Source organism: Phocoena sinus, chromosome 10 (assembly GCF_008692025.1).
Source record: "Phocoena sinus isolate mPhoSin1 chromosome 10, mPhoSin1.pri, whole genome shotgun sequence".
NCBI lineage: Eukaryota > Metazoa > Chordata > Mammalia > Artiodactyla > Phocoenidae > Phocoena > Phocoena sinus.
The window spans coordinates 7,264,785-7,283,506 of record NC_045772.1 but is presented as its reverse complement, the minus strand read 5'-3'; the positions used below and the strand labels follow the sequence as shown (position 1 = coordinate 7,283,506).

The window sequence follows — 18,722 nt, the reverse complement described above, 5'->3', positions numbered from 1 at the left end:
TACAGACAAGCAAAAGCTAAGAGAATTCAGCACCACCAAACCAGCTCTACAACAAATGCTAAAGGAACTTCTCTAACTGGGAAACACAAGAGAAGAAAAGGAACTACAAAAACAAACCCAAAACAATTAAGAAAATGGTCATAGGAACATACATATTGATATTACCTTAAACGTTAATGGATTAAATGCTCCAACCAAAAGACACAGGCTTGCTGAATGGATACAAAAACAAGACCCATATATATGCTGTCTCTAAGAGACCCACTTCAGACCTAGGGACACATACAGACTGAAAGTGAGGGGATGAAAAAAGATATTCCATGCAAATGGAAATCAAAAGAAAGCTGGAGTAGCAATACTCAAATCAGATAAAATAGACTTTAAAATAAAGAATGTTACAAGAGACAAGGAAGGACACTACATAATGATCAAGGGATCAATCCAAGAAGAAGATATAACAATTATAAATATATATGCACCCAACATAGGAGCACTTCAATACATAAGGCAACTGCTAACAGCTATAAAACAGGAAATCGACAGTAACACAATAATAGTGGGGGACTTTAACACCTCACTTACACCAATGGACAGATCATCCAAAATGAAAATAAATAAGGAAACAGAAGCTTTAAATGACACAATAGACCAGATAGATTTAATTGATATTTATAGGACATTCCATCCCAAAACAGCAGATTACACTTTCTTCTCAAGTGCACATGGAACACTCTCCAGGACAGATCACATCCTGTGTCACAAATCAAGCTTCAGTAAATTTAAGAAAAGTGAAATCATATCAAGCATCTTTTCTGACCACAACACTATGAGATTAGAAATCAATTACAGGGAAAAAAACGTAAAAAACACAAACACATGGAGGCTAGACAATATGTTACTAAATAACCAAGAGATCACTGAAGATATCAAAGAGGAAATCAAAAAACGCCTAGAGACAAATGACAGTGAAAACACTATGATCCAAAACCTATAGGATGCAGCAAAAGCAGTTCTAAGAGGGAAGTTTATAGCTGTACAAGCCTACCTAAAGAAACAAGAAAAATCTCAAATAAACAATCTAACCGGGCTTCCCTGGTGGCGCAGTGGTTGATAGTCCGCCTGCCGATGTGGGGGACACGGGTTCGTGCCCCGGTCTGGTAGGATCCCACGTGCCGCAGAGCGGCTGGGCCCATGAGCCATGGCTGCTGAGCCTACGCATCTGGGAGCCTGTGCTCTGCAGCGGGAGAGGCCACAACAGTGAGAGGCCTGCGTACCGCAAAAAAAACACAACAGTCTAACCTTACACCTAAAGGAACTAGAGAAGAACAAACAAAACCCAAAGTTAGCAGAAGGAAAGAAATCATAAAGATCAGAGCAGAAACAAATGAAATAGAAACAAAACAATAACAAAGATCAATAAAACTAAAAGCTGGTTCTTTGAGAAGATAAACAAAATTGATAAACCATTAACCAGACTCATCAAGAAAAAGAGGGAGAGGACTCAAATCAATAAAATTAGAAATGAAAAAGAAGAAGTTACAACAGACACCGCAGAAATACAAAGCATCCTAAGAGACTACTACAAGCAACTCTATGCCAATAAAATGGACCACCTGGAAGAATTGGACAAATTCTTAGAAAGGTATAACCTTCCAAGACTGAACCAGGAAGAAATAGAAAATATGAACAGACCAATCACAAGTAATGAAATTGAAACTGTGATTAAAAATCTTCCAACAAACAAAAGTCCAGAACCAGATAGCTTCACAGGTGAATTCTATCAACCATCTAGAGAAGAGCTAACACCCATCCTTCTCAAACTCTTCCAAAAAATTGCAGAGGAAGGAACACTCCCAAACTCATTCTATGAGGCCACCATCACCCTGATACCAAAACCAGACAAAGATACTACAAAAAAGAAAATTACAGACCAACATCACTGATGAATATAGATGCAAAAATCCTCAACAAAATACTAGCAAACAGAATCCAGCAACACATTAAAAGGATCATAAACCATGATCAAGTGGGATTTATCCCAGGGATGCAAGTATTCTTCAATATACGCAAATCAATCTATGTGATACACCATATTAACAAATTGAAGAATAAAAACCATATGATCATCCTAATAGATGCAGAAAAAGCTTTTGACAAAATTCAACACCCATTTATGAAAAAACTCTCCAGAAAGTGGGCATAGAGGGAACCTACCTCAACATAATAAAGGCCATGTACGACAAACTCACAGCAAACATCAGTCTCAATGGTGAAAAACTGAAAGCATTTCCTCTAAGATCAGGAACAAGACAAGGATGTCCACTGTCACCACTATTATTCAACATAGTTTTGGAAGTCCAAGCCACGGCAATCAGAGAAGAAAAAGAAATAAAAGGAATACAAATTGGAAGAGAAGAAGTAAAACTGTCGCTGTTTGCAGATGACATGATACTATACATAGAGAATCCTAAAAATGCCACCAGAAAACTACTAGAGCTAATCAATGAATTTGGTAAAGTTGCAGAATACAAAATTAATGCACAGAAATCTCTTGCATTCCTATACACTAATGATGAAAAATCTGAAAGAGAAATTAAGGAAACACTCCCATTTGCCATTGCAACAAAAAGAATAAAATACCTAGGAATAAACCTACCTAGGGAGACAAAAGACCTGTATGCAGAAAACTATAAGACACTGATGAAAGAAATTAAAGATGATACCAACAGATGGAGAGATACACCATGTTCTTGGATTGGACGAATCAATATTGTGAAAATGACTATACTACCCAAAGCAATCTACAGTTCAATGCAATCCCTATCAAATTACCAATGGCATTTTTTACGGAACTAGAAGAAAAAATTTTTAAATTTGTATGGAGACACAAAAGACCCCAAATAGCCAAAGCAGTCTTGATGGAAAAAAATGGAGCTGGAGGAATCAGACTCCCTGACTTCAGACTATACTACAAAGCTACAGTAATCAAGACAATATGGTACTGGCACAAAAACAGAAACATAGATAAATGGAACAAGATAGAAAGCCCAGAGATAAACCCACACACCTATGGTCAACTAATCTATGACAAAGGAGGCAAGGATATACAATGGAGAAAAGACAGTCTCTTCAATAAGTGGTGCTGGGAAAACTGGACAGCTACATGTAAAAGAATGAAATTAGAACACTCCCTAACACCATACACAAAAATAAACTCAAAATGGATTCGAGACCTAAATGTAAGACCGGAAACTGTAAAACTCTTAGAGGAAAACATAGGAAGAACACTCTTTGACATAAATCACAGCAAGATCTTTTTTGATCCACCTCCTAGAGTAATGGAAATAAAAACAAAAATAAGCAAATGGGACCTAATGAAACTTCAAAGCTTTTGCACAGCAAAGGAAACCGTAAACAAGACGAAAAGACAGCCCTCAGAATGGGAGAAAATATTTGGAAATGAATCAACGGGCAAAGGAATAATCTCCAAAATATATAAACAGCTCATGCAGCTCAATATTAAAGAAACAAACAACCCAATCCAAAAATGGGCAGAAGACCTAAATAGACATTGCTCCAAAGAAGACCTACAGATGGCCAAGAGGCACGTGAAAAGCTGCTCAACATCACTAATTATTAGAGAAATGCAAATCAAAACTACCATGAGGTATCACCTCACGCCAGTTAGAATGGGCATCATCAGAAAATCTACAAACAACAAATGCTGGAGAGGGTGTGGAGAAAAGGGAACCCTCTTGCACTGTTGGTGGGAATGTAACTTGATACAGCTACTGTGGAGGTTCCTTAAAAAACTAAAAATAGAACTACCATATTATCCAGCAATCCCACTACTGGGCATATACCCAGAGAAAACCATAATTCAAAAAGACACATGCACCCCAATGTTCATTGCAGCACTATTTACAATAGCCAGGTCATGGAAGCAACCTAAATGCCCATCAACAGACGAATGGATAAAGAAGATGTGGTACATATATACAATGGAATATTACTCAGCCATAAAATGGAACAAAATTGGGTCATTTGTTGAGACATGGATGGATCTAGAGACTGTCATACAGAGTGAAGTAAGTCAGAAAGAGGAAAACAAATATCGAATATTAACACGTGTATGTGGAACCTAGAAAAATGGTACAGATGAACCAGTTTGCAAGGCAGAAGTTGAGACACAGTTGTAGAGAACAAACATATGGACACCAAGGGGGGAAAGCCGCGGAGGGGTGGAGATGGTGGTGTGATGAATTGGGCGATTGGAATTGACATGTATACACTGATGTGTATAAAATTGATGACCAATAAGAACCTGCTGTATAAAAAAATAAATAAAATTAAATTAAAAGATTTTTAAAAAGTAATACTAAACTTTCTTTGGGTTATTTGTGTGGAAATATGTTAATATGAATGTTTCAGACATTACATGAATTTCCTAAAAATCTTATGTGTTCTGGTATAATGTCATAATTCTAGTTATTATTTTAAAATGTATATCTCATGAAATAACCAAATTTCCTTGTCAATTGCATTATTATGAACTTTCATCAAATCTTTAACCATGGTCATTTTTAAGTCTTCTGTCATTTACAGACCGTTCTGGGTGTACTCTGATGCTTTTGCAAAAATGTTCCTATAAAAGGGTTTCATCTTCAAGGAATTCATGGAAAAGACTCTGACAAGTACAGGTTTCTGGTAACTGACTATATTGCTGAACTGAATGAATAAGCATGTTCAGAACTCTAATGGAAAACTGATGAATTCCTAAAAGTGCTAACAAAAGATTAAGATGAAAAAAAAATTAATTACATGGGACTGAATGAACTGATGAGGATGATTATAATTTTTGTGACTTTTTGTTTGAATTAAAAAAATAAAAAAAGGGGGGCTTCCCTGGTGGCGCAGTGGTTGAGAGTCTGCCTGCCGATGCAGGGGACACGGGTTCGTGCCCCTGTCCAGGAAGATCCTACGTGCTGTGGAGCAGCTGGGCCCGTGAGCCATGGCCGCTGAGCCTGCGCATCCAGAGCCTGTGCTCCGCAATGGGAGAGGCCACAACAGTGAGAGGCCCTCGTACCGCAAAAAAAAAAAAAAAAAAAAAAAAGGGAATGGAGACTTAGGTAGGTTTCATATCTAGGATGGTGAGGGGCAGGGGAGCAAGGAGTGGTAATTCCCAAGAGGAAAGGGATGTGCTCTGTAGATGTCTACTCTACAGTGTAGTAACTGCTCGCTGAGGGCTGGCAGAGCATGAAGAGGCGTTTAATCTTGTGAGAGATTAAGGCTTCTTGAGGGAGGTGAACTTTGAGCTGAATCTTGATTGCTGAATAGGAGGAAAGGAGTTAGCCAGATGGAGGTGATGTGAGAGAGAGAATACGGCAAGTTTAGGGAACTGCACATTGACGGTTACAGAGCTCCCTTGTGAAGGTGGTGAGTGCCCTGTTGCTGGAAGAATTCAGAGACTGGATCTTCTTTCTGCTGATGGTGGCAGGTTGGCCTATGTGACCTCTGCAGACTCTCCAACCTGGAGTCTGTGCTGGCATGAGCGCTGTCATAGGATGCCTTTTGACCACCTACACTTGTGCAGTCTGTTCTAATGTGCAGCTGTGGGCTGCTTGCCTGATGTTTGTTCAGATAGAGGGTGTGAACATACCTTAGGGTTTGTCACTGTTTCTTTCCATTAGCCGTAATATCAGGGGTGCTTAGTTTGTGCTTGGTCCCCAAGACTGACATCTGAAATTAGCCAGTTGAGGGCCACTAGCTGTAAGAAGTGTGAGTGCTGGTATGTGCTAAAGCCATGGAGTGCTGAGCACTGGGGCTCCAGGGCACTCTCATCTCTTGCAGTGAGCAAGCTGTGTGGGAAATGCAGTCCCACTGACACGGACATCCTGCAGCCCTCCTTCAACTTCCTGTATTGGAGCCTTCATCAGACCACGCTGGGCAGTCAGAAAAGAGGTGCTGGGGCCCGGGCTGGCATAGTGAAGAGGAAGGGTGCTGGGCAGTGTCTATGGCCCTTGCTGCCCTCAGTTTTTCCATCTAAAAAAAATTAAAAAGGGTGTGTGTGGCTGGATCGGATGGTCCTAAGGTCCTTTCTGGTTCCAGTAACCTGTGGTTCCAAAATGAAACTTAGAGCCTTAAGCTGATCCTTTTGTTCATTCACCATGTGTGTGTGAAGCACCCATCGGGTGCTAACTAAACACCGCCTACCCTGCCCAACCCTCTACAGCTGCTGCAGTGCTCTTGAGCAGCACGGCCCTGATAGAGCTTCTAGAGAAGACGCTGGCCCTCACCTGGGCTGAGGAGGGCTCTCCCAGGACGGAGCTCCTCTGCTCCGCCTGGCTGCTCACTGCCTCCTTCTCTGCCCAGCAGCACGATGGCAATCTGCAGGTTAGTTTCTAACCCCTGTTGCTTTGGGGCATGGGTGGCACTCAAGGAGTGACAAGATCTTGAGTTCTGATCCCAGATCTGTGGCTTATTAGTTGTGTAACCTTGGCAAGGTATTTAACTCTCTGAGCTTCATTTTCCTTGCCTACAAAACAGGGAAAAAACATTCAAGGCTGTTGTCAAGTTGGTTTACATTAATCCATTTAGCACACATGGATCGCCTGCATGCCAGGCTGTATTCTAGGCACAGAGGAATAAAAAATGAATACAGTGTATACCCCAGACTTGGGGAACTTGTGTTGTAATCTTTAAGCAAAGCCCTAAAAGGTAAGCAAGACTGTACCCGGCTAAAATAGTGGGGGAAGGGTGCTCCAGGCAAAGAGAATGATATGAGCACAGGCCTGAGGCTGCACAAATTTAAGACTTGGTATATATATTTGAAGGGTGGTGAGGTACTGCGTGGCTGGAGTGTAGGGAATGGACTGTCAGACTGGACAAGAAGGCAGAATCCAGCGTGTGACCTTGAAGTTGTGGGTGGCAAGCTGTGAGTGCCATACTGTGTAAGCTGTCATGTGACCGTTTGAGAAGGTGATGCAGGGAACAGGAGGGCCATGGACATATCCACAGAGCACCCCGTTTCCTCGCAGCCCCTCCCTCTCGTACGACCTTGTCATCCTAGTGCCCTGCATGAGCTCCTCTGTGTGCTGCTTCACATTCAGGTGTTTCCTCCCTAAGGCTGGCTGCCCCTAGTGGACATAAACCATCTCCTAGCCTTTGAGGTATCCTCACACTGTGCCCAGCTCTGTGCCAATCTAATGCCAGGCACACACTCATTTGTGTAGAAGTGAAGTGAGTTTTCAAGTTTGGCCTCTAGGGTTTCAGTAAGCTGTGGCACATCTACGCTATAGCAGATCCTCAGCTAGTTGCCAATGGGGTTGATTTGGGACAGGAACCTCTCCTACTTTCCTATGTGTGGCTATCGGGCCCACCCCTACCCCTGCAGTCACCTGCCTGGATGGAAGCCTGCACCTTGTTTTTGGTTCTGCCCTGGCCCTCAGCTCATAACTAGCCAATTACGTAACTACCTCTACTCTTAAGTTCTCCCCTCTGCCCTAGTTCAGGCCTGATCATTCATCCTCACCACTGATATGGCCTATTCACAGTCTTCTGGCGTCCAGCCTCTCCCTTGCTCTACCACTCCTATCCCTATGGCCACGGTCTGTCCACACTTACCCTCTGCTCACTGTCCTTCAGCAGCCTTTTTGTTCTCCTCATGGCTGCTGAGACCCTTCCTACCAGGCCCCTCTGCAGCCTTACTTTCTGCCATTCTACCCTCCTTTCCTGTCTTCTGACCAAGTGTTTGCTCTTCTCCCAGTCAACTGTGCTCTTTCACATCTCAGTACTTTTTTTGTTTGTTTTTGGTTGATTTTTAATAGCTATTATTTTTAGGACAGTTTTAGATTTACAAAAACACTGAGCAGATAGCACAGAGTTCCCATATAACCTCCATACACAGCTTCCTCTGTTTACATCTTAGATTAGTATGGCATCTCCATACCTTTATACAAGTTGGTTCTTCTGCCTGGAACCTGCCAATTCCACCAGCTAACAAGCACTTTTTTTTTTTTTTTGGCTGTGTTGGGTCTTCGTTGCTGTGCGCGGGCTTTCTCTAGTTGCAGAGAGCGGGGACTACTCTTCGTTGCGGTGGCTTCTCTTGTGGAGCATGGGCTCTAGGCGCGCGGGCTTCAGTAGTTGTGGCTCGCGGGCCCTAGAGCGCAGGCTCAATAGTTGTGGTGCACGGGCTTAGTTGCTCCGTGGCATGTGGGATATTCCCATACCAGGGCTCGAACTCGTGTCCCCTGTATTGATAGGCGGATTCTTAACCACTGCGCCACAAGGGAAGCCCTAACAAGCATTTTTGAGGAATTGCTTTGTGCCAAGCACTTGTAGATCCAAGTAGAGGAAAAGCTGCCTTCAGGCAGCGTATGTTCTGGGTAAGTAGAGCAGAGCAGACTCACAGCTTTGAACCTGTCACCCAAACTAACCCCTCAGTATGGTCATTGCTTTGACATTAAGGAGCACATTCACGATGCTGGTCCTCAGCTCTTCCTCACGAGAGCTCTGGAGATAAGAGTGAAAGCAGGTGGCACTGTTCCCTTTTCATAGGTGAAGGAAGTAAGGCAGGCTGAGAGAGGTGCAGTGCGGTGAGTTGCCCACAGCCATACAGCTGGCAAGTGGCAGAGCCAGGATTTTGATTCCGGGCCGTTGGACTCCAGATCTGAGTTAGGTGGTTGGTGGGCTGAAGAGGAGACTGACCCACAGCTAAGGCTGGGAAAGACTCCCTGGTGCAGGAGCTCTCTGAGGATGGGGGACACTTGGGAGAAGCAGGGTTCTCCAGGTCTGGGCTTGATTTTCCTCCTCAAGCTCCTGAATCCAGGATCGGTGAGGCTCACAAGACTCTGTGTGGCCTCCTCTGTCCTTCTGGATGCAGCGGGTATGTGTAGGGGGGGTAAAAGAGATATTGTAGCAGGTGGTTTTCTGCCCAAGCTCCCAGAATGTGGGGGTTATCCCTTTACCCTCTGCCCTGCCAGGTTCATCAGACACTGTCTGTGGAACTGGACCAAGTATTGAAGGCCCTCAGCTTTCCGAAGAAAAAGGCTGCACTGCTCTCAGGTGTGGGACCAAGGGCCTCTAGCAGGAGAAGAAAAACCTTTCCCCTAGATTCTGAGATGAGACCACCCCACCCAGACCAGTCCATGGTCATCCCTTTATTATCTCCGTGGTCTTCCACCTGTGACAGCGCTGGTGGGGAGGTGGGGAATGAGGCAAGAACTGGGTGTAAGGAGTTTTCTACTTTCAGCTGCCATCTTACGCTTCCTGCGGACAGCCCTACAACAAAGCTTCTCCTCTGCCCTGGTTGCTCTGCTGCCCTCAGGGGCCCAGCCACCGCCAGCCCCTGAGGACACTGTCCTGGCTCCACTGGGAACATCACAAGTGCTGTCCCTGGTCATCGGACTGCAGAACCTCCTGGTTCAGGTAAGGCCTTTGTGGAGTGGGACCCTGGCAGTGGAGCCTACTTCTCCCAGGATGACAGCAGAAAGGGGTGGCTGCCTGTCAAGATCCTGGTATTCCCACTAAGGCCTAGAGAGAGGTCTGACTGGTTTTAAAGTTTCAGTGACAGAAATGAAACTCAAATTGTCTCATAACTGAGAAGTCCAGGGGTCAAAACTGGCTTCAGGCACAGCTGGGATCCCAGAGGCTCAGACAGTGTCATCAGAACTCTGTCTCCATCTCTTGGCTCTGCATTTCTCTGTCAGCTTTATTCTCATGGGATTGGTAGGATGACCAGCAGCAGCTCCTGGCTTATGTCCTTCCAGCAGAAAGAAAGTTTCTCTTTCCTCGTAGTCCCCAGAATTGAGTCTCATTAGCCTGGCTTGGTAATGTGGCAGTCACTATGCCCAAAACATGGGATGCTCTGATTGACCTGCCTTGGGTGAGTGTCCTCTCCTGGAGGCTGGGACATATGGTCAGCTCTCCCTAACTCACATGGACTAAACATAAGAGAGGAATGGTTCTGCAAGAGAAAACTGTTCTTAGAAGGAGGAGGAATGGATCCTGGACAAGCAAAACAGTAGATGTCCACCTCAGAGGGGTTTGTGTTTTACAGCTTAGAGGATTCTTGGAGATCATAGTTTATCCAGCAGTCACATACTGTGAAGGGTGGTGGGGGCATGGAGATCAATCAGATTCCCGCCTTTGAGAAGTTAACAGTTTCAGGGGGCGGTGGATGATGCCATGTGGATAAGAGGTGCTAACACAGAGTGGGCAGTGCTGGGTTGAAGGGAAGCACTGCACAGTGGGGGCACAGGACGTACATTACAGGCTGGTGTAGGGTGACTGTGAGGCTGGCTGTCAGAGAAGGCTTTCTGGGGGAGGTGCTTGAGCTGGGCTGGAAATATCAAGTGACTTGTCCTAGGTCCCCGAGGGTAGGGGGCATCAGAGATGGGATTGATCTTGATGGCAGCACAATTTCTGATATGGACTCATTCCCTGTCCTTGGCCCTCTGGCCCGTTCCCACCCATGATTCCCTGAGACCTTCTTCTCTTTCAAGGAGCTTATTGTCTGTTATTTTCAAATATGAGCTGGTCACTGTAGGGTGACCAAGGCCCCAGATGTTTATGCTGTTTTAGTTAGACTTGGACTCTCTTTTCCTGCTCCTTAAAGCTTGCCCAAGACCGACAGTCACAGATCCACGTGGTCTGGTCTGATGGCAAGGCATCATGGGCAAGAAGAGGGAGGTGGGGGCAGCCAGCAAACGAGTGAGAGGAGTTGCAGAGACTTCCTCGGGGGGAGGGGCGGGGCCTTGATATGAGTGGTCTCCGCTGGCCGCCCAGATAATGACAGACATATTTGATATGGCTGTTGATTGTGGGAGATTATGTTCAAGGATTGATCCCCACTGGGCCTGTGCACAGGTTGGGGGAAGTGGGGAAATGTGAGGATGTAGAGAAGGCTCCTGAAGTGGGCCCTGTGCAGGCTGTGCGGATGCCGAGTCTTGTCCTGCCAGCACATCTATTCAAAGGCTCTGTGCTCTTCATGGATCAGACCGCCATCACGTATAGCACTTATCTCTCTCTGTTGTGAGTCCCCATTTTCATATCGGTCTTCCCCAGGCTGTGAGCTCCTCAAAGGTAGGGACTGTGTCTGGTTAATCTTTGTGTCTCCTTCCCCTTGTGGGTTCAAATCCAGTTGGGAAATCACGAATCAAATGAGAACCAAAGCATCAGCTTTATTGCTGACAAACACCATAGTAGAATGTAGCTGGGACTTAAGGTCAGAACGGGCTTTTTATTTAGTCTGAGATTTTTCAAACATACAGCAAAGACGAAAGAATTTTACAGTGAACACTCATATACCCACCATGTACATTCTACCATTAACATTTTACTATGCTTGCTTTATCATATCTTATCCAAAAGGATTTTTTAACTACCCTCCTTCCCTTGGGCCAGACCGGGAGCCCATAGGCAGGTAAATTGTGTTTGCATTTCCATAATGTCCATGTTGGACACTTAGCCAGCTGGCCAAGATCTTAAGAGTCTGAGTTCATGGGAGCATGACCTTTAATACCTTAGTTCTGCCCTGATGGCTCAGTAGGTGTTAAGCTAGCATCTCACTTGTTAGATAAATCTCTCGTTGGGTGAGGAGAAGCCAGTTAGAGGCGGGAGGAAGGGCAAATGCTTTCTCTCCAATGTTTCTGAAAGGGCTGAAGTTCCTGTTTTAATATTCAAAACAGAGAGTGGGAAAATGATTCCCTTATACTCAATACCCAGCATAAAGCCTCCCACAGAATTGGCATTCAGTAATGTTCGTTGAATGAGTGAATGAGGACGCAGAAATGAATATGATGCCATTTCAGCCATTTAAGCACTCACAGATTGTAGGAAACACAAGAAATTATAATTAATGGCAAAATGACCTATTATTTGAATCAAGGAAGGCTCCACAGGAGAGATTACTTTTGAACTGGCTAATCTTAGGTACCTGGGAAAAGGGTGGAAGTGCCCACTGGTTAAGAGTTAATTTTAGATTAGAGAAGGAGAAAGGGCACAAGGCCTAGGATTTGTTTCTAGACCTGCCACCTACCACTCAGGTGTCCTCAGGTCAAGTATTTTCTCTCTGGGCCTCAGTTTCCTCAGCTGTAAAATGAGGTTAGTGAATTAGCTCAACCACTTCAAACTGTAGGTCTTAAAGACCTTACGGATCCTGTGAAGGAGACTTAGGGGTTGTTAAAGAGCGAGAGTGTTTCCCCTATTATACGTTTCACTAAGATATTCACCATTTTTAAAAAAAATATAACAGAATTATTTTAGTATAGGATCTTAGTACAATCTTAAACAGTGGGAAGAATATTTATCCTACGATTTACCTGTATAGTATAAATACATAAATAAACAAGTCATTGCCTGGGATTAATTTCCAACTGATTTCTTTTTTTTTTTTTTCTTCAGTATAGTCACCATTTTTTGAGTGTTAACTCTGTGCCAAGCACTGGTTAAACCCTCTGTATGCATTGCTCATCTTACCCTCTCGGCAGCCCAAGTAATCCTTTTATCCCCACTTAGCAAAATCAAGTAACCTTGGCCAGGATCACACAGATGGTAAGTGACCAAGCAAGGCTTCAAACCCAAGTCTGCCCCATACCTTAACCTCCAGGTTGCTGCCTTCCAAAGAATAGCATGAGAGCATAGGATTTTTGTTGGTGTTGTTAGTTTGTCTTTACATTTTAAAAAATCAGTTTTATTGAGATATAACTTACATGCAATAAAATTCACTGATTTTAAATGTACAAGTAGATGAGTTCTGACAAACATATACAGTTTTGTAAACACCACCACAATCCTGGTATAGATTTCCATCACCACAAAAAGTTCCCTTGGACCCCTGTTTAGTCAGTCCCCTCTCCCCTTCCCTGACCCTTGGCAAACACAGATCTGCTTTCTGGCACTACAGTTTTACCATTTCTAGAATTCCACATAAATAAAATCATAAAGTATGTGGTCTTATGTGTCTATCTTCTTTCACTTAGCTTAATGCTTTTGAGATTCATTTATATTGTTGTGTTATCAGTACTTCATTTCTTTTTATTGGTGAGTAGTAGCCCCTTATGTGGCTATTCCACAATTTGTTGATCCACTCACCTACTGACAGATATTTGGGACTTAAAGATTTTTGGCTATCATGAATAAAGACTGGAGTACAAGTCTTTGTGAATATCCATTTTTATTTCTCTTGGATAAATACCTAGGAGTGGGGTTGGTGGGTCAAATGACATATTAGTTTTCTATTGCTGTGTAACTACATATCACAAATGTAATGGCTTAACACAACACCCATTTATTATCTGACAGTTCTCTACGTCAGAAGTCCGGGTGGGCTTGACCAGGTTCTTTGCTTAGGGTCTCACAAAGCTGAAATCAAGGTATTGGTCAGGCTGGGTGCTTATTTGGGAGAGCTGGGAAAGAATCCACTTCATCCTCCTGTTGGGGGTGGGTGGGTCTTTCAGCTCTTTAAGGCTACACACATTTTTTCTCACACAGCCCCTCCATCTTCAAACCAGCAATGCATGTTGAGTCCTTCTCACACTTCTGGACTCTCTGGTTCTTTTTCTGCTACCAGCCAGAGAAAACTCTGCTTTTAAAGGACTGGTGTAATTAGATTTGGCCCACCCAAACAATCTCCCTTTTGCCATGTAATGTAACCTAATCATGGGAATAACATCTGGGAGCAAAGGTCATGGGACCATCTTAAAATTCTGCCTACCACATATGGTAAGTGTATGTTTAACTTTATAAGAAACCATCAGACTGGGACTTCTCTGGTGGCACAGTGGTTGGGAATCCTCCTGTCAATGCAGGGGACACGGGTTCGATCCTTGGTCTGGGAAGAACCACATGCCACGGAGCAACAGAGCCTGTCACCACAGCTGCTGAGCCTGAGCTCTAGAGCCCATGAGCCACAACTACTGAGCCTGCGTGCCACAACTACTGAAGTCTGCACGCCTAGAGCCCATGTTCCGTAATAAGAGAAGCCACCACAATGAGAAGCCTGTGCACCACAATGAGGAGTGGCCCCTGCTCGCCGCAACTGGAGAAAGCCCGTGTGCAGCAACGACAACCGAACACAGCCAAATAAATTAATTAATTAAAAAAAAAAAAAAAAAAAAAAAGCCATCAGACTGCCATCAGTGGCTGCACCATTTTTCCTTCCCATCAGGAGTGCATGAGAGTTCCAGTTGCTTCACATTCTTGCCAACACTTGGTACTGTCAGTTTTAGCTGTTGATGAGTGTGTAGTGGTATCTCAAGGTGGTTTTAATTTGCATCTCCCTAACCCTAAGTTCTTTTCTTATGCTTATTAGAGCATAAAATTTTGTTTGATGAAAGGTTCTGCTGCTTTACAAAAAGATTTACACGCATTGGCTTAGATAAACTGTGTGGCTCTTACAGAACCTGTAATCTGTGAATCTCTTAACAGGGCCCAGGGCCCATCCTTTTCTGAAGCAAAACAGTCTCTCAGATGTAGGTAAATCATCAGTATAAGCACCGTGCTTTGTGTGTGTGGGTGAGAGATGAAACCAACAGAAATTTCTTGATTATCTACAGAGCCACAATCCCAAATCTGAAATTCTGAAATCTAAATTGTTTTGAAAACCAAATGTTTTTTTCTTGGTTGGCACCAAAATCCACTGGTAGCAAAACCGGACGTGAACTTCTGTGGGGTTTTTCTTTTTGTTGTTTTCTTGCAGAAGGACCCTCTGTTGTCCCACGCTTGTGTCGGCTGCCTGGAGGCCTTGCTTGACTACCTGCATGCCCGGAGTCCAGACGTCGGTAGAAACCCTCCCCATTCTCTGATGTTCTCATGGGGGAGATTGGACGGGGCCAGCACCTGCCACCCTCCCACCCCAGACTCCCATCCTCTGTTCTGTGATTCACACTCATTTTTTTTTGGCCGAGCCATGTGGCTTGCAGGATCTCAGTTCCCCAACCAGGGATTGAACCCAGGCCATGGCAGTGAAAGCCCAGAATCCTAACCATTAGGCCACCAGGGAGCTCCCTGATTCACACTCATTTTGTTTAATTCTTTTAACAATACTGCAAGGGCACTGCCATGCCCATCATACAGATGAGGACACCGAGGTTCAGGGAGGTTAAGCAACTTGCCCCAACCAAGGTCACATAGCTCTTAAGTGGCAGAGCTCTTCCTGTTGCCTGCCTCCCACAATAGTGGGATATGTGGTCTCCCTGTGCCAGGCAGCATGGGTGGATAGAAGCCCAGGAGAAAGAAACGCCCCCGGGGTCAGCTTGTCCAATGCCCTGCCTTTGCTGAGCAACCCTTTTTTGAGCCAATAGGAGAAAGTTTTCTTTAGCAATGTTCCAAGGCCTTTGGAAAAGCAGCATTAACAACACACGGTTGACTGGTGTTTCCCATAGCACTCCATGTGGCCTCCCAGCCCTGGAATCGGTTTTTGCTATTTACCCTCCTGGATGCTGGAGAGAATTCCTTCCTCAGAGCTGAGATCTTGAGGCTCATGACCCTGGTAAGTGCAGAAAGGATGGTCCTGTGGTCTGAAGAATGCCATCCTCCAAGAAGGTAGAGGGGCTGGATGAGCCTTCACCCTACAAGAAGCCTGCCTAGAGAATTCCTCTGAATGCCCACATCTCCTTTGCCCAGACTACCCAGACATTTTTTCTCATTCACTCATGAAACATTGACCAGGCCTTCCCATCACCTGCCAGATCCTGTGCTAGGTACCAAAGATGTCAGTGAGCCAAATGTTCTTCCTTAAAGGTCCCTCAGTCTAGAGAAGGAGATAGACAAGGAAATTCATAGTTAAAATATGGTTATTAATGGAAGAGTAGAAGATAATGCTAAGTGCCTAGAACATGGTAAGTGCCCACTGAATAAACAAGGCAGCAAGCCTGTGAATGATAGTAAAGTGGATCAATGAATAAATCAATGGTTGGTGTAGGAACCCAGAGAAAAGAGTAATTGCTTCTGCCAGAGCTGTGAGGGAGAAGTGAGTAAGAATATAGTAAGCACCCAGTTAATGCCTGTATTTCTTAAATAAAATGAAAACATTCAGCAGTGAAGGTAACATTTTAGCTGAGGCTTGAAGGATTAATAGGCAAAGAGAAGGAAAAGTATTGCAGGTACAGTATTGAAGTGAGACCAGCAGATATACGAGAATGTGGTGGTGTGTCTGGGTAACCACACATAGTCTAGTGAGAGGGGCAGGGTAGGAGTGGTGGGACTGAAGGGGTCAGCAGAGCAAACTCTCAGGGTCTTGCAATCCTCCTCATTACCTCACCCTCCTGTGACACAACCCCACCCCTGCCTACCAACACTGAGCTCTTGAAGGCAGAGTTCTGTGGGCTTCAGATCCATGCCCCCAGCCCAGTGCTGAGCCCGGCAGGGCACAGCAAATACCTGTGAATGAAGGAGATGCCAAATCACTGCATGTTTGGGCCTTCTCTCCCTGGGCCAGTTTGTGCGGTTCCAGAGCAGCAGCATCCTCTCTCGTGAAGAGGTGGGCCATGTTCTGCAAGGCGCAGCTTTGGCTGACTTCTCTACCCTCTCCAGCACCACACTCCAGGCTCTGCGTGGCTTCTTCCTGCAGGTGGGTGGAAAGGGGGGGATGCTGTTTAGCCACTGTGAGGCCAGACCCTCTGTATCATCTTCCCTGTGGAGGTGGGGAGCTCTAGCCACAGCAGCCAATGGGAGGTCAGGAGTGCAGGGGGTGGAGGGTAGAGAGGGCCTCTATGGAGTGGGCACTGAGAAAGCCTGTCTTCCCTACCCTCTTCTCCCCGCAGGTCCAGAGCATGGGCCTCCTGGCTGATCATAGCATGGCCCAGACCCTGAAGGCCTCCTTGGAGGGTCTTTCCCCCAGGGCCTCCACGGCCCAGCCGCCCCTACAGGACATGATGTATCCTTTCTTGCATCTGGGAGCTTTGGCCTGAGCAGGGTCACGCAGGTAATGGGAAGCTATAGCGTCATGCTTCAGGACAGAGAGTTGCACTGTCTACAGCCCTGTCTTCTACGGCAAGCAGGGGTCAGCGAGAAGAATTAACAGTGGTAGCAATGACAATGACTTGCTCTGTTTATTAAGTTCCTACCGAGGGCCAGTCATGTTACATGCACTGTATCTAATCCTCACAGTAGCTACGAGTGTTAAAACAGTTGTAACTTAGCTCAGAGAGGTTAAATGACGTGCCCAGAATCACACAGTGATAGCATCAGGATCTGACCCCAGACATGACCATCTCCAAAGTCATATCACCAGACTCAGAAGGGAGCTAGTCCTTCCCCAGGAGCTTTGGAGAAAGTTGCCCAAGCCCGGTTGGCATAGATGCTGCCCTAAGCACAACACGGTGGGGGAGGGTGCTGGGTGACTGGCAGATCCCTGAGAAAGCCTGGGGCTGTGGGCAGTGCTCACTGGCCCTCTGAAGGGTTGTTGGGGTGCTCCAGAGACCCTGTGGTCTGGAGGTGTGTGTGTGGCCTCCCTGGCTCTCCTCCTAACCCTTTCCATGGAACGTTCCCTGATGTATAGCAACTACCCAGCCCAGGTGTTCAGGTCCCAGTTTTAGAATCCATCCCACTCTTCTCAGGTGCACCTCTGCTCTTGTCTGTTTTTGCCTTTTTGGGCCCTGGAAGTGTGGTTCTCCCATGGCTGGCCCCACCTCTCTGCTGTTCTCCTCTCATGTTTGCTGCCAGCTGCCTGGGAGGAGTGGCTGTATCCCTGTCCCACATCAGAGACTGATCTCAGGACCTGAAGACCCAGAAACAGAACTGAGACCTGGAGAAGACAAAGTCAGGGCACACTGGTTTGGGGGAAATGGATGACAACTGCAGCCGTGCATCTGGAGCCATTTACTCCATTGTTGAAATAGGAAATAGTGATATACTCACATGCCTGTGTGGGCTCTCCAAAAACATTTCCCTTTGGACTTACCTTGGCTCCCTCCAGCTGGTTCCTCAGCCAGGATGGATGGCCTCAGGGAGAGAAGGGGAGGGATTTGTTCTGCTAACACCAGCTGGTTACCTCAGTTGAAGACGTCAGTCAGGCCGTCCTTGGGGCAGAAGGGGCAGAGAAAGGCCATGTGTTTGGTGCTGCTGTGGTCCAAGTGCTCTGGGAAGTACTTTACCTGCTGCTTCACCTCAGGTGAAAGTGGAGAGAGGTACAATTTCCAGGCAAGGAAGGTGAGCAGGTCAAAACCTCAGCCTTCCTAGCTGAGGGAAACTGCCCAGCTCAGCTCTTCCCTGGCTAAAGTAGGTCCCCTGTGTTCCTTTCTCTCCCGGCCCTTCTCAGAGCGTGTATTTGTGCACACACGTCTTTCAGTGTCTGCCCTCCACAACTGCCCGCACGTGTTCTGAGCTCAGCTCACCAGGGCCTTTAACTCCCTTCCTGCCTGTCTGCCAGGGCCCCGGTGCCTGTACTTGGCTAGCCCTTGGGTCTGGCTGGACTGACCCTACGCAAAACTGGGCTGAACTCCGTCCTAATGATAGGACAGGGAAGGACCCCACGAACTTGGGTTAGAACTTGGTGGATCCGAGGGGCGAGCAGGGTATGCCCCAACTCTGCACTGCACGTTACTTAAAAAGTGTTAGCCACGACCCACTAAACTGATCTTGACAACTGCAGTTTAAAAAACACTCAGCTGGTACCGCCCTGGTGGTCCAGTGTCTAAGACTCCCTGCTCCCAATGCAGGGCGCCGGGGTTTGATCCCTGGTCAGGGAAGTAGATTCTCACATGCAACTAAACATCCCACGC

The 18,722-nt window shown here is 45.7% G+C and overlaps 1 protein-coding gene and 1 long non-coding RNA gene across 2 annotated transcripts in view; one reads left to right on the top strand and one right to left on the bottom strand.

The window, feature by feature from the left end:
- MEI1 (meiotic double-stranded break formation protein 1) overlaps positions 1 to 17,908 on the top strand; it is a 66,955-nt gene extending 49,047 nt beyond the window's left edge. The window contains exons 23-31 of the mRNA XM_032645283.1: positions 5,851 to 5,961; positions 6,233 to 6,393; positions 8,982 to 9,063; positions 9,251 to 9,426; positions 14,699 to 14,780; positions 15,384 to 15,490; positions 16,439 to 16,570; positions 16,764 to 16,876; positions 17,665 to 17,908. Coding sequence (XP_032501174.1) covers positions 5,851 to 5,961; positions 6,233 to 6,393; positions 8,982 to 9,063; positions 9,251 to 9,426; positions 14,699 to 14,780; positions 15,384 to 15,490; positions 16,439 to 16,570; positions 16,764 to 16,876; positions 17,665 to 17,710 — 1,010 coding nt within the window. The 3' untranslated portion in view covers positions 17,711 to 17,908. The remainder of the gene's footprint in view (positions 1 to 5,850; positions 5,962 to 6,232; positions 6,394 to 8,981; positions 9,064 to 9,250; positions 9,427 to 14,698; positions 14,781 to 15,383; positions 15,491 to 16,438; positions 16,571 to 16,763; positions 16,877 to 17,664) is intronic.
- On the bottom strand, positions 15,565 to 17,980 carry LOC116760434. The gene is made up of 3 exons (XR_004351742.1): positions 17,903 to 17,980; positions 16,381 to 16,564; positions 15,565 to 15,751 (listed from the first exon to the last, which is right to left on the bottom strand). It is a non-coding gene; the product is annotated as an uncharacterized LOC116760434 (long non-coding RNA).
- Between the last annotated feature and the right edge of the window lie 742 nt (positions 17,981 to 18,722).